At 40.3% G+C, this 15,679-nt stretch overlaps 1 protein-coding gene across 2 annotated transcripts in view; it reads left to right on the top strand.

The window, feature by feature from the left end:
* The first annotated feature begins 3,348 nt into the window (after positions 1 to 3,348).
* Positions 3,349 to 15,679, top strand: part of LOC114657874 (chromodomain Y-like protein 2) — a 361,796-nt gene continuing 349,465 nt past the window's right edge. The window contains exon 1 of one of the 2 annotated variants that reach the window (XM_028809820.2): positions 3,349 to 3,599. In XM_028809820.2, the coding sequence (XP_028665653.1) occupies positions 3,576 to 3,599 (24 nt within the window). In that variant the 5' untranslated portion in view covers positions 3,349 to 3,575. Of the gene's footprint in view, positions 3,600 to 3,861; positions 4,065 to 15,679 lie in introns of those variants that run through there. The other variant, XM_051932120.1, reaches the window with a different exon arrangement.

Below are 15,679 nucleotides of genomic sequence, written 5' to 3' on the forward strand. Positions count from 1 at the left end.
GGGTGAAGTTATTTATGTGTCTGATTATTACTCCAGATACCTGGAAATGCTTCATTAACCAGCAGTCCTGACTGAACAAATGATCAGTAGTCTCAAAGTCAGCTTTGCAAGGTACGACATACCCACACAAATAGCAAGCAACAATGGTCCACACTTTACAATTGAAGAATGGAAAACGTTAAAGGCACAATATAACTTTGAACATTATACATCAAGTTCCCATCATGCTCAAGTGAACAGATATGTTCAAAGAGTGGTTCAGACAACCAAGTGTATTTTGCAACAAAAGGATCCTCTGTAAGAGCTGAAGACTTATCAAGCAACTCCAAGCACTTCTACCAGTTCAAGCCCTGCAGAATTGTTAATGGGAGAAAAATAAGAACATCTCTGCTGTTATTGGAAAATAATGTACCGCTCCATGAGACAGAAAAAAAAGAGTAAAAGAGACGATATTATCAAAAATAAAGTTTACTATTTCAATAGGAGACGCAGGTCCAGAAAATCTATCCCCACTGCACCCAGGTGATCCCATTCTAATAAAACTGGACAATGAAAAAGATGAGCAAATCCACCTGTAGTGCTAAGGGATAGTTTGACTCCATGTTGTTTTTACATTGTCCTCACTTAAAAGAAGGGGCAGAAAAGGAGGAACAATAGACACTTGCAGGAATTTCCATCTGAGTGCCAGTTGGAAAAGAAGGAAACTAGCTCAGTCCCAGCACCAGAAGAAAATAAAAATAATGATCAAGGAAAACTGTTCTCTCTAAGTACTTTGCAAGGTTCAACCGTAACCCAGAGTAATGAAACCAGTAAATAGATTAAACCTGTAAATAATAATGTTTAAATGTCAAATGATCATATTAAAATTAATTCCTTTAAGTAAAGTTAAATATGATTATTGACATAACTTGGAATTTAAGGAATACTTGGAGGCTCTGCACCCTGCTTGCTTCGCTCGCCCACCCCTGGGTTTGGTTAACTGGATATACAATTTAAAGAGATTGTTATTTTCATTTCATTCATTTTTAATTTCTTGATATTTGCCAGTAATAAAGCTGTAGTGAATGAGTTATCCTCCCCTCCCCCCACCCCCAGGGCCAGCCACTTCGTGTCTCTGCCTCTTGCGTTGTGAAGATGGGGGCTGAATGCACACTAAGGAGATGCAGTCACTCCTCCAAAACCACTTCTTAAACGGTGATACAATTGGAAACAAATAATTTTTTTTTACCTCCTCTATGCTCGATCAGATGGCTTGCTGCTGCTGCTTGTGCTGTGCTGCATGATCTGCATGTTGCACTGTGCGTCGATCATTTAAAAGCCTGTACAGCAGCTGTCCTTTTGTCTCATTTCCTTGTCTCGCGGGATGTTAAAGTGTCTCCGAGAAAATTATGTCTCAATCCAAGATTTTTTTATTATAATAGAGAGACATAGTTACAGAACTAAATGTATCAAAAAAGGGAGTAACATATTTGAGGGGTAGGACATCTAGGTTTTGGTTAAGTTATGATTCAGCTAATCTAAACAAGATACATAATTATGGAGTGTTCTTAACAGACCACAGCATGGCAGGTGATAGAAATTTTGGAATTGCATTAATAGTTAATACAAGTGCTCTGTTTCTTCATGTTCTTTTTTCTTGTAAAAAAGTTAATTACCTGAAAAGCCAGTATTTTCTGTCCCTGTCATTCCCCCCAAGAGGACCACAATATCAGCTAGAATATTTGCATTTCTTTCTGATATTGGAACCTGAATGAAGGAACACCATCTCCAGCTCAACTTGGTAAATATGGACCTTATTGTTATCCTTAGCTTATCTATCTTTTCAGCATCCCATTTCTGTTCAGCTTGGTTCATTATTGCTAACACCTTCCCAGGCAGAGCACAACCTTGGGTAAGTGATCAATGATCCCTCAGGGATCATGTTGCTATGGTGTCTCGGTCTTGTAGATTCACTCTATACAATTTTCTCAAGATTAGACCGTATCTGACATAGTATGCAGTATAAGTCCTGATCCAGGCATAGGTTTTGTCATGTCTGGACTACTGCATCTCTTTGTTGGCAGGACTACCAGCATGTGTCATCAAGTCACTGCAAATGATTCAAAATGCAGTGGCACGCCTGGTGTTCAACCAGCTGAGCATGTCAACATGTCACTCCTCGCTCGCTGTAACCTTTCTACTGTAAGTCCAAATTCTAGATGCTTGCAGTCAATGGGTCAGCACCTGCATATAGAGAGACACTTGTGAGGTCCTATGCTCCTTCTTGACCACTCATTTCCGCTGATGAATGGCATCTAGTGATGCCACCTCTGCATGGTATAAAATCTCAGTCCAGACTCTTTTCATGTGTAGATCCTAGCTGGTGGAACAAGCTGCCCAATTCCATTTGAAATTCGAACTCCGGAATTGTTTTTAAGATACATCTGAAGTCTCTCTTGATTGGTGAAGTAGCTGATGGAAGTAGCTGTTTTTATTATCTAGGAATTATAACTAGCTTGTATTTTGTTCTGAGCTCTTCACTTGTGATAATAAGTTTTGTAATTTTGTCCTGTAACGCATGTTCCCATACAGTACCCTAAACTGACTTTTACTCAATTATGTTGACCTCTTTTGTAAGTCACTTTGGACAGAAGGGTCTGCTAAGCAAATAAATGTAAATGTAATATATAAAACAGCCTTGTCTCTGATACAGATAGAGATGGAAATCAACAGGAAATTGGGCAACAAACTTGTTCAAGAGGAGATCAAAAAGCAAAATGTGAAAACCCAACCAAAGAGATAAAGCGAGAAGAACCTTTCAGGGCAAACACCACTTAATTTTCAAAAGAATTATCAAATCCAAGTGGTTGCACTGAGAAAAGGTCTGATTTTAAGTTTTTGAAGACATCATAAAAGGGGTGTAGCTAATCTGGTCCACAAAATAATTTGCAATTGTGAACTACTTAAAGAAATCACCATTACATGATATGAAGTCAGTGTTGTATACAATATTTATGGATAGAGTCTTTCTTTGGAACTAAGATGTCACCAGCATACACTTGTAGTCTCCATGGAAGCTTCATCTAAGCAAAAAAGAAGGGGAGACAGTGGGTGTTTATCACCTGTATACCTTCCACTTGAACGTTTTGTTCCTTTTCATTAATGGAGTTGTCAAAGACAAAACCCACTCATGGATGGGATATCCATTGTCAATAGGGCTGGAGGGGCGAACTGTCAGTTAAGTGGACCACTGTATTAACCCCCCCGCCCCAACCACATACACCTCATTACAACCACGCAATGTTACCAGCACCGCCCCTCTCCACCCCCCCCCCCCCCCCCTTGTTTGTTTTGAACGGCTTTAAAAGATCTATTGCAGCGGGGCTCGATTGACGCTGCCTGCTTGAGCTGCTATCGCTGCTGCCACTGGCGCGGCGGCTGCTACTGCTGCTTGCTGCTGTCGCTGCTGTTGAGAATCACAAGGCGGTGTGCGGAAAGCAGCCGATTCGGTCTTCACTCGTTGCGAGACACACGGACGGGGAGCTGAGAGGAGAGCGAGCCAAGCACACAGCATAGTCCAAGTTCCGCATCAAGGCATGGCTTCGGGAGACCTTTACGAGGTACAGTAAAACAAGCCTGTCACTTCTAAATATTGACACACTTCGCTATATGGGAAGTGGAATGGGGCTTTTCGGAGAAAGGCTGGATAATAAGAACGAGCTGGGGTGACAGAAGTGAGCTCTTTAAATGGGGAGGGTTGGAGTGAGACCGTATCAACCTGCGTAGAGCGCTGAGCTTCACGCAAGATTTTCGGATCCCCTCCTCTCTCTCTCTCTCTCTCTCTCTCTCTCTCTACTTTGCATAAGATTCAGCAGGCCGTGGAAGATAGAGTTAGCGGCTGCCTTTATTGGTGCGGTAACTCCGTAATATCCCTATTAAAAAGTCCAAACCGAAGTGGAATAAAACAGGAACAGGCAGATAAAAAGTGCGACATAAAGGTGAATACGCTGGCGAAAAATTAAAGGATTACTGGCTGTCATATAATTCGGAGAGCACGCATGCCAGCAGAGAGCGAAAGGGAGAAGGTACAAATGGACTTGATAAGATAGTTGCACTGTATCTGGTGGATCTTTACTGTTGCGTGTCACCGCGCGTTTTCGGGATTCGTGATCGCTTTCAATTCTTTAGCGGAAGATTTAAGACTGCGTTTAGCAAAAGTTACGCACGTTCACTGTGCGTGGGTTACTACACTGGTTAAGAGTTTCGCAGCAGGTTGAACGATCGACTGTGTGAAATGTGCATACCACCTTGTCGGGGAAATTAGATGCAGATTGGACATCGGCACCAAAGAAAGTGATGATGTACGGAAAAGAAATGTCAGGGCGATGTTTTAGTTACTCGGGCGCATGCCACATCATCTTCGTTGGGAGGTGGGAAAGTGGACAGCTGTGACATAAAGGAATAAAGTCGGACATTAATTATCGCTAAAAGGATCAACACTCTATTATTCTGATCATTTTCTAGTAGTTTTTACTGGCCTGTGATATTTTGTATAAAAAGATTTTTCCACCTTGCCGAGGTTGCAGACGCATTTGTATGAAATGTGATTTGATGTGATTTGATTAACGATTTGGACTCCTGCAAAATACTAGTATGATGCGTCATGAAAATGAAAATACCGGTATGGTGCGTCAGACAGTGGGGTAAAGTCGCAGAAACCTACGTCAAGTATTGGCATCGGACATTAGTATACTATTTAATCATGGGACGGCAAGCTATGTAGTAAAAACACGAGTAAAGCACTATTGTGAAATAACATTTCCATCTGAATAGGGATTTTTTCAATTTTAATATGCATTTGTTTTTACTTGCGATCTTTTTGTTGATGTCTACAGATTTATTGCTTGTTTTACACTTCTGCCACCCAAACTTGCCTGACCCCAATTCTTGGAGCCCTCCCCTACCAAAATGAAATGTTTTTCAGTACTTTTTAAAGCGTTTAAAATTAATTTTATTTAATGATGCTGCAACTTATTTTCTTAACAGATTAATTTAGGTGATTTTTTTTCCTTCTGTTATATCTTGATAGGTAAATGTATGACCTGCACTTATTGTACTTTAAAAGAATGACAGATTTGGTGGATAATAGAATTATTTAAATAAGATTGTAGCAATTTGTCTCTTACTCTTGTCACATTAATACAAATATTCATATTTGCTTTTTGTCTGATTAGTGAAGTGTGGTTTTGATCAGAATATAGGAGTTATGTCAGGTGTTCAAGAAAATTCTTCATATAATGAATATTGAAACTATTGCTTTACTTTCAAATGCCGACAATGACAGTGTTGAACAGTGACCTAGTGGATAGCAGTGCTAGTTTACAGTTTTGCACCAAAGCTCAAATGCTAATTTTGGATTTAAGGTAAAGATCCTGGGACTGATTCCTGCCTTGTGCCCAGTGCTGCCTGGGTGGAAAATATGTTGTCTCAGTTAACAACGTCTTTATGTGCCATTTGTGGTGGACATTTTTATTAAATATTCCTTGATTACTAGTTTGTTGATAGCTCAATAACTGTTTTTTTTCTAAGGAATGTAAGGCTCAGTTAAATAAACACTGCTCTAGTTTTTGAAAGTTGTGAAATAAAAATGAAGCCTTTCAGTGATGGATCCAGGAGATATTGATATGATCATTTAAAATTATTTTGTAAAAAACTATGGGGCTTCGCCTGCCAACCCCCGTGTTTGGTTTTCCAGATACACACTTTTAAGATTTTTTTTTCTTTGAATTGTTGCTATTTCATTAGTTTCTCATTTATTTCAGAACTTCGGTAAAAACAATATTTGGAATCTTTCAAGTCCCAGCATGCTGAATCTTTTAAATGAGGTCCGTGGGACATGTGTTTAATGACTTTGTACTGTAATTCAAGATAAGTTTCTCTGTTTGGAATTTCAGCACAGACAAAACGATCTACATCATCAGCAGTTAATATTATTATTTTTTTTATTTTTTTATTTTTTTTGCAAAGTAACCAATAAATGCATGTGAGGTAAAACACATTTTTGAAAGTCTCTGACTTAAACTTCAAAGCCTTACAATATTTACATACTTCTGACATATCACCTATGTCCATATATTCGATCTCTATTCGCCTTTTCGTTATTTCTCCAAGTAATCATTTCTCTTTGTTTGCGCTAATGCGATATTTACTTTCTTTGATTTGACACTTTTGTTTTTTTTTCTGCTTTCATATTCTATATCTTGCTCTGCATGTGTTTCGTACCTAGTCTTTTGAATTCCACTGTTTTCATTATCTATAACCTGCTCTGCATGTGTTTGGCCCCCTTGTTTTTTAACCTGTTTATGACGTTTTACTTTGTTTCCTACTCTTTGTCTTTTATTTCTGACCTTGCTTTGTCCTGCTTTTTTTTTCAATGACACCTGGTCCGTGGTGATTATATTCCCATTTTTCGAGTAATAATTTCAGTTTGTTTGCGCTACTGCAATCTTTACTTTGTTTTTTTTATACTTTCTAATTTTCCTGCTTTCATATTCTTTAACTTTCTGTACATGTGTATCGTGCCAAGGTTTTTTTTTTTTTTTTTTTGAGCCTTTCGAATTCTACTGCTTTCATAATTTCATAACAATGAACAATGGCGACGCGTTTAGACACTGTGGCTGTGTGCTCTCCGACTCAGAATTTGGTTTTTCCACCCTGCCTGGATAAATGCACATATAGCCGGCAGGATATTTTATCTGTCGGCTTATGGAGCGAGAATTGCTCGACATCCGAGTTTCTCCGCGTCCACAACATTCCGGACGACATTGCACGAACACCGGGCACTCCGTGGATTACAATCCCAGCTTCGAGGAGCCACAGGCGGTGCAAAGAACGTAAACAAAAGAGGAGGTGCCGAGGCGGCATGCTAATGAGGCTAAGGAAGCAGCCACACAAATCACCGGTTCCAAGCATTTTCTCCTCAAATGTGAGGTCTCTGGCAAACAAACTGGACGAGTGGCAGATGCGGATTGCAACGGAAAAGATCATCGGGGACTGCTGCATCCTGCTGATCACGGAGACATGGCTTAATCCACTCATACTGGACACGGCGATCGAGATAGCAGGCCACACAGCACACCGGCAAGACCGGACAGAGCGCTCCGGTAAGAAAAGAGGAGGGGGGCTGTGCATTTATGTGAACAATAGCTGGTGCACAAATTCCACCATAGTCACCAGACACTGCACTCCAGACGTGGAGTTTATGACAATTAACACTAGAATTACCAGAGCCTACGAAAAAACTCGTAGATCCGGCCCACCTTAAATCGCTTCTTAAAACCGTTCTCACCTCTCCGCCAGCGTCTTTTGTCATCTAAATGTACTGATAAAGACAAGCTGCAAACAGCCGGCTATTCCATCCCCCCAACGACTTAGAACGTAAACAAGCTTTTCCCAGCTCATGCCTTGATTGATTATCTGGGAGTGAAGTGGAGTTTTAGAGTAGAAATAATAGATTGTTATTTGGAACACACGCATTTCATATGTGTTGCATTTCTACAGCAATCTGTGTAAACGCATTGTTAAAACAGAAACATTTTATATATTCTAGTAGCAAATGACAAAATGTAGGCATAAACTATATAATGTATGAAGCCTGAAGTCCAAATATCAAAGAAACACTTTCACAAAAAGTACAAAAAAAAAGCCACCGCCAAAAAAAGCCGCCTTAGTGTGTGACATTGACACGCATTAGCTATCACTGCTTCCGTGGCGCAACAGTATCAGTCGCTGACTGGGAATCAGAAGGTCATGAGTTCGATCCTGCACAACTCCCTTTTGAGAAGTGTTCTTATTTTCACTATTTTAGAATAAAAAGATACATTTGATTTCAGTCTGTAACAGCCGGTGTAATTTATGATATTTGTAAAGGTTAGCTTTATTTTTTTTAAATTCACTTTTCATTGTCTCAGTCGCGTTCAGGATCCTTTCCTACCCCATCTGACACTGCTGTTTTCACATAAAGACTCGCTATAGTTCTGCAGTGTATCACGATACATACGACCGTGTGTTTTTTTCCCCCAATATTGCCAGTCCCCACGTGTTGCTGTATGCTGTTTCTTTTGTACTCCAGGACATGCAGAGGAAAGCATAGTAAAGAGCAGTAACTTCAGCGCTATATGCAATCATCAGACACTCCTCATCTGATACTGCTGTTTTCACATAAAGACGCGCTAAAGCTCTGCAGTGTTCTTGTGGCTGCATTGTCGTACCAATGCTTGCGAACTGAAGTGTCTGCGTGCACTGTTCGTGGCATTACACGTGTATTTTTTGAGTATGCCCATGTAGCTCAAACACAGGAACATATGTTGATGTAAAAGTATAACAAAACAAGTGCACATTTATTCAAGACTATAACCGAAGAAAACAGAAAGCAAGTTACAGTAGGCGGTTGATATGACAGCTTGCGTGGTGGAATGCTAAGAACTGCTGATTTCCATTCTGTGCTATATAACTGTTAACATTTGAATCTGATGATTGCATATAGCGTTGTCTTATTCAGTGTGTGCAAGAACATGCAGGTGGCCAGTTGCTAAGTGCTACAACGCACATTTTAAAAAAAGAAAGAGACAAATATATGTGACGTTTTGAAGAAATCATTTTATGACGCGAATAGTACCAATCAGAAAACATCGTCGAAGTAATGCAATATTATTTGAAAACGAACAGCGTCAGATCAGATGTGAAGTTATACTGGCGCTGTTTGAGTCAGATCAGAAGCTGAATAAGCTGAAAAAACTCCTGTTCTGACTCTAAGTAAAAAAGCATGAATTAATCAACAGAAATAACCGCGATTGACATTTTAAAGTTAACGATTTACAGTGCATACCAATTTATAAATGGTTACAAGGATGATACACCAGCTTCCGTGGTTTAACGCTACGGTTTGCTGACTTGGAGCACAGCTGCCCTATCGTGCTACAGAGACGTGGGTTCAATTCTCAGCTTTGAAGAAAGTGTTTTTTTTTTTTTTTTGCAATCGTCAGATTCAAATGTTAACAGTTATATAGCACGGAATGGAAATCAGCAGTTCTTAGCATTCCACCACGCAAGCTGTCATATCAACCGCCTACTGTAACTTGCTTTCTGTTTTCTTCGGTTATAGTCTTGAATAAATGTGCACTTGTTTTGTTATACTTTTACATCAACATATGTTCCTGTGTTTGAGCTACATGGGCATACTCAAAAAATACACGTGTAATGCCACGAACAGTGCACGCAGACACTTCAGTTCGCAAGCATTGGTACGACAATGCAGCCACAAGAACACTGCAGAGCTTTAGCGCGTCTTTATGTGAAAACAGCAGTATCAGATGAGGAGTGTCTGATGATTGCATATAGCGCTGAAGTTACTGCTCTTTACTATGCTTTCCTCTGCATGTCCTGGAGTACAAAAGAAACAGCATACAGCAACACGTGGGGACTGGCAATATTGGGGGAAAAAAACACGCGGTCGTATGTATCGTGATACACTGCAGAACTATAGCGAGTCTTTATGTGAAAACGGCAGTGTCAGATGGGGTAGGAAAGGATCCTGAACGCGACTGAGACAATGAAAAGTGAATTTAAAAAAAATAAAGCTAACCATTACAAATATCATAAATTACACCGGCTGTTACAGACTGAAATCAAATGTATTTTTTTATTCTAAAATAGTGAAAATAAGAACACTTCTCAAAAGGGAGTTGTGCAGGATCGAACTCATGACCTTCTGATTCCCAGTCTGCGACTGATACTGTTGCGCCACGGAAGCAGTGATAGCTAATGCGTGTCAATGTCACACACTAAGGTGGCTTTTTTTGGCGGTGGCTTTTTTTTTGTACTTTTTGTGAAAGTGTTTCTTTGATATTTGGACTTCAGGCTTCATACATTATATAGTTTATGCCTACATTTTGTCATTTGCTACTAGAATATATAAAACGTTTCTGTTTTAACAATGCGTTTACACAGATTGCTGTAGAAATGCAACACATATGAAATGCGTGTGTTCCAAATAACAATCTATTATTTCTACTCTAAAACTCCACTTCACTCCCAGATAATCAATCAAGGCATGAGCTGGGAAAAGCTCGTTTACGTTCTAAGTCGTTTTGGGGATGGAATAGCCGGCTGTTTGCAGCTTGTCTTTATCAGTACATTTAGATGACAAAAGACGCTGGCGGAGAGGTGAGAGCGGTTTTAAGAAGCGATTTAAGGTGGGCCGGATCTACGAGTTTTTTCGTAGGCTCTGGTAATTCTAGTGTTAAATGCACACCCATATACCTCCCCCGTGAATTCAATGCTATACTGCTAACTGCTGTGTATATAACACCAGATGCTAATGCTAACTCGGCTGTGGGGCTTTTGCATGACACCATCAGCAGTAAACAGAGCAAGTATCCTGAGGCTGTTCACATCATTTCTGGGGACTTTAATCATGCAGATCTGAAAGCAGTTATCCCCAAATTCCATCAGCACATAAAGTGTGCAACCAGGGGAGTAAAAACACTGGACAAGTTGTACACAAACATCAGACAGGCCTATAGGGCTAAACCCCTAGCACACCTTGGCCAGTCTGATCACACGTCCTTGCTTCTAATCCCTGCATATACTCCCCTCCCACTATGACCAGGGGCCTCATGTATAACGCCGTGCGTAGAACTCACACTATAACATGGCGTAAGCACAAAAGCGGGAATGTGCGTACGCACAGAAAAATCCAGATGCAGGAATCTGTACGCACGCAAACGTTCACGTTCTTCCACTACATAAATCCCGATCAGCGTGAAAAGTAACGAACGTGCATGCGCCTTCTGTCCCGCCCCAAATCCTCCCAGAATTACGCCTCTTTGAATATACAAATCAATATAAATAGCCTTCTGTGAAAAGACAATGGGAAAAGCACAGGAGAAAATATAAGAATTTCAGCGAATACCAAGTGTAGGCAAAGGAAAAACGTACTATTTGTTGGTTTAAACAGTGGTATAATCAACAAAAGAAAGTTGATCGAGTGACAGAGTGTCGGAGAAACTCGAAAGATCCAAGTTCACAAAGTCGCACAGTGCCCGAAATAAAAAAGAAATCACATCAAAGTCGCCGTGAAAAGGCGACTCGTAGCCCACCGTCTGAGTGTCATATGAAAGCTTATTAGGGTACAGACAAAACAAATAGGCACACGGTGGGGAAAAAAGCACGAAATGTCAACTTTAATCTCGAAATTTCCACTTTAATCACGTAGTTTATTTTGCCATTAAAGTAGAAAATCACAAACTTCATCTTAAAATCGTTTATTTTACTAGTTTCTCAAGTAGCACATTAAATGCTTTGTTCTGTATTTGATCTTCTATGTGCTGTATGTGTGTGAATCACTACGTGCTTCCGTTCTTTCTCTTTCTCCGACAGGACACAGAATCCATTACATTCGTGATAGTACAGCTCTCTGAATAATTAAAATACTGAGATGTATACGTGATATCATTTTCATGATGATAGGAATGAAAGCATGTTATTAAACATGGGAACATGGTGGCGCAGTGATTGTTCATATCTCATGCAAGAGTCTTGCTGCGCCATGTGCGACCTTCGATTAAATAATTTATTACAGAAGTACTGTCTCTTTCAAACGTACTAACCTCCAATTCCTGTCCTAACTTTTCTTTCTCCAAATGCCCAATCGCCACACAGTCAGCTCTGTAATAGACGTTAAGCCATCTGTAAGCTTAGAACTCCGATTCTTCAAACCTTTTAAGGAACATTGAAATATCTTCGTAGTACATGTTTAATTATTCTATCCTTCTATCTTTCCAGTGTCGCGTCAGCACAAGAATACAACGCAATGCAGGAACAATCCCTGAACTAGCTAGCGCTGCGGCACCGTGCCCTCACATGTTTAATTATTAACAATACAGATTATTTAAATGAAGTAAAAATTTTAGCTGTATAATATAATCAACATATTTTGCTGCATTTCATCTTAAAAATGATATCATCATATGTAAATACACGCTTCATAAAGTGGCGCAGGTTGTGCAATATTATAACTGTAGTGCAAGTTTACAGTGAGGTAATTGTACTTATAAGTTCAAACAGTTCTACAAGGAGCACTTGATGGACTGATTGAGTGCGTTTATAGTTCTTGGGATGAAACTTTTTCTAAACCGCGAAGTCCGTACAGGAAAGTAAGTCTCTGAAGCGTTTTGCCTTGGCTCAGGCAGCGCCTGCTTCATGCTGTGTACCGATAATTCTCTTTCTGATCAGTTGCTGCTGTGATTTCCCACTCAGATACAGTGATATAAATACTCCGAGTGGTGCAGTGAGAGTAATATGGAAAAAGATGATCTGCTGTGGCAACACCTAACTGGAGCAGCTGAAAGAAGAAGAAGATGCAGTGAGAGTTACAACGCTAAAGCAGTTATGGTATTTGGAATACTATGGCTATTTCCTGGACCATTATATTGCTGCAGGTTAATTACAATCAGAAGCATTACACTAATAAACAATATGCAGTTAGTTTCAGTGTATTTATAAAGCCGCGTCAGGAATGTGGATCTAAGAAAGAAAGGGTGATCACACAGGAACAGTAGCACTGCTTTGACGCTGGGTGCCGCCAGTCTGCAAAACCGAGCGGAGAAATTGCGTACGCCAAGGTATGAGTCACTGGAAATGTGCGTGGCTTTACGCCAAGTTTAGGTTTTATACATCGCGATTTGAGCGTGGAAAGGTTTGTACGCAACATTTCTGTGCGTACGCACCGTTTATACATGAGGCCCCAGGACTGTTACCATATGACCCGAGGAGGCCTCCCAACACTTGCAGGACTGCTTCCAGAGAACCGATTGGGAGGTTTTCAATCTCCAAGACTTGGTGAACCACACTACAGCAGTCCTGGATTACATCAGGTTCTGCACGGACGACGTCACCAGGGACAGACACATAAGGATTTATCCTAACAGGAAGCCCTGGATGACGAGGGATGTCCAGAGTCTGCTGAAAGCTAGGAATACTGCTTTCAGGTCTGGGGATTGGGCTCTTTACAGTGTAGCCAGAGTGAACCTGAAGAGAGGCATCCGAGAGGCCAAGGCAGCATACAGAAGGAGGATAGATGACCATCTGAGGAGCAACAACACCAGGCAGGTGTGGCAGGGTGTCCAGCACATCACCGGCTACAAATCCAGCCACTCCTCGGCCGCTGAGGGAGACGCTTCTCTGGCAGAGGAGCTGAACATCTTCTTTGCCCGCTTTGAGGCGACACCAACAGCAGCTCCATCACAGCAGCCTGTTCACAACAGCAATAAACTCACAGTGGAAAGAGTGTGAGGTGAGGCGGGTGATGAGGAAGGTGAACCTGAGGAAGGCTGCAGGACCCGACGGTGTGGCTGGACGGGTGCTGAAAGACTGTGCAGATCAACTGGCCGGAATCTTCACTAGGATTTTCAACCAGTCCCTGTCCCAGGCCACTGTCCCATCCTGCCTCAAGTCCTCAATCATTGTTCTGCTGCCAAAAAAATCCATCACGAACAGTCTGAATGATTTCCGCCCAGTGGCACTCGCATCTGTCGTCATGAAGTGCTTTGAGAAACTGGTGCGGAGTCATATCATCGCCTGCCTGCCAGCAGACCTGGACCCATTTCAATTTGCTTACAAAGCAAAGAGATCCACGGAGGATGCTTTTTATCACTGTTCCATTGAGAGTGTGCTCACATACGGACTGTGTGTGTGGTACGGCAGCTGCACTTCCTCAGAAAAGAAAGAGCTCCACAGGGTTTTCGGGACAGCGGAGAGAACAATTGGTTGTACCCTCCCCACTCTGGAACAAATCTACACCTCCCGATGCCACAAAAAAGCAATAGACATTTCACAGGATTCATTACATCCCCGTCATTGCCTCTTCCAGCTTTTGCTATCGGGCAAGAGATACAGAACAATGAAAACCAGGACAAACCGCCTTAAAAACTGCTTTTATCCTAAAGCAATCATGGCCCTGAACTCAGAATAAAACTGCTCCGTATCATTCTCCCAATGTGCAATATAGACCTTAAGTCAACAAGTGCAATTTGTATATTTTGTAAAGTACTTTTATTACTATTCGGTTTGTTAGTATTTTCTCTCTCCTTGTCTTTTTAACTCTTATTCTTCACACTGAGTCGACTGCACCTTCAATTTTGTTGTTCCTTTGTAAAAGTGACAATGACAATAAAGATCTATCTAATCTCTAACCTGCTCTGCATGTGTATAGCGCCAACGTTTTTGAACATCTTTATGAAGTTCTACTTTGTCTTTTACTCTTTGTCTTTAAATTCTGAGCCCGATTTTTTTCCAATTCCACTTGTTCCGGGCTGATAATTACTTTTTGAATTTGCACCTAGATTATTCTTTCTTTTTTGCATTTTTTTCTCTCCAATGCTTTTGAGTCTCTTTTCTCTGCCCTGCTCTTTTTTCTTTGCTTAGTCGTCGAAGTTTCATCTATAATGTATTGTCCTTATACGCTTTATATGCTTTGAGAGCCCTGGATCTGTGTGTGCTCAAAGCCTTTACATGACTGAGTGTTTTGCTGCCCGTGGTCTTATTTGATATTGGTTGTAAGTAGGGCGTGTCTTGCAAGAATCTCATGTTCTATGTTACCGTGAGATGTTCCTGGGTCAATCTCTTGGCACAAAGTCTCATGTTTGGCCACGGAGCGTCTCGCAGGGACCTTAATCTCTTTCATGTGAAGATCACTTCTCATCTCCTGTCTTTCTCTCCCAGGATTTTTTTTTTATGGTATAGAGATAGGATTATTTACACTGTACAAACTTTCAGTAAAGCCAAAGATCAGTAAATATGACAAGAGAGAATTACATACAACAATTTCCAGTATTTGACAATTAGTATTATCAGTGCCATGTCAAAAAAAAAAAAACAATTTGTGAACATTGGAACTTATTAATAATTGTTTATAAGTGTAAATTAATTGGAGTAAAGTGCCTGAATAAATCACTGCCTTATAGAACAGCCTAAATGATACTAAAATCAATTGCAAATGACTGTACAGTATATGTTAGTATATAATTGTAAAGTTTCAATGAAGAATTTCAAAATGTTAATATTTTTGCACCAAAACAAAATAATTGTTGATGTAGGATAAATTACAATCCATTTTATAAAGATGGGAAATCTCACTAGTTCTTTAAAACTGTTTTTATTAATTGTCTATGAGTAATTAAAAATGTCAAATATATCTTGTACAAACATTTCTCTATACCTAAATAAAGTGTCAATTCTAAGTATTGCTATTCTGAGTTGAGGTAAATTTTTTAAGTGGGTTTGAAGAAGAATATGTGGTGTTTGCCACTAACATGGAACATACTTTTGTCCTCTGTGCTGCACCAATATACTGTACTTCTCCCTAGAAGTAGTACTGTTCAAAAAGTAGGTGGTGTAAAATTTAATAATTTATTTACATACAGCAGGGAAATTGTGTAGGACAGCACAGAAAAGTGGAGGCTAAAGGACACCCATGTTGCTCTAATCCAGGGGTGTCCAACTCCGGTCCTGATGGGCCGCAGTGGGCGCAGGTTTTCATTCTAACCATCTTCTTAATTAATAAGCCATTTTTTTCTGCTTTGGCTTAGTTTTAGTTGACATGACTCAGACCCCTTAATTGTTTGTTTCTTTTTCCTTAATG

This window comes from Erpetoichthys calabaricus, chromosome 9, assembly GCF_900747795.2.
Source record: "Erpetoichthys calabaricus chromosome 9, fErpCal1.3, whole genome shotgun sequence".
Taxonomy (NCBI): Eukaryota; Metazoa; Chordata; class Cladistia; order Polypteriformes; family Polypteridae; genus Erpetoichthys; species Erpetoichthys calabaricus.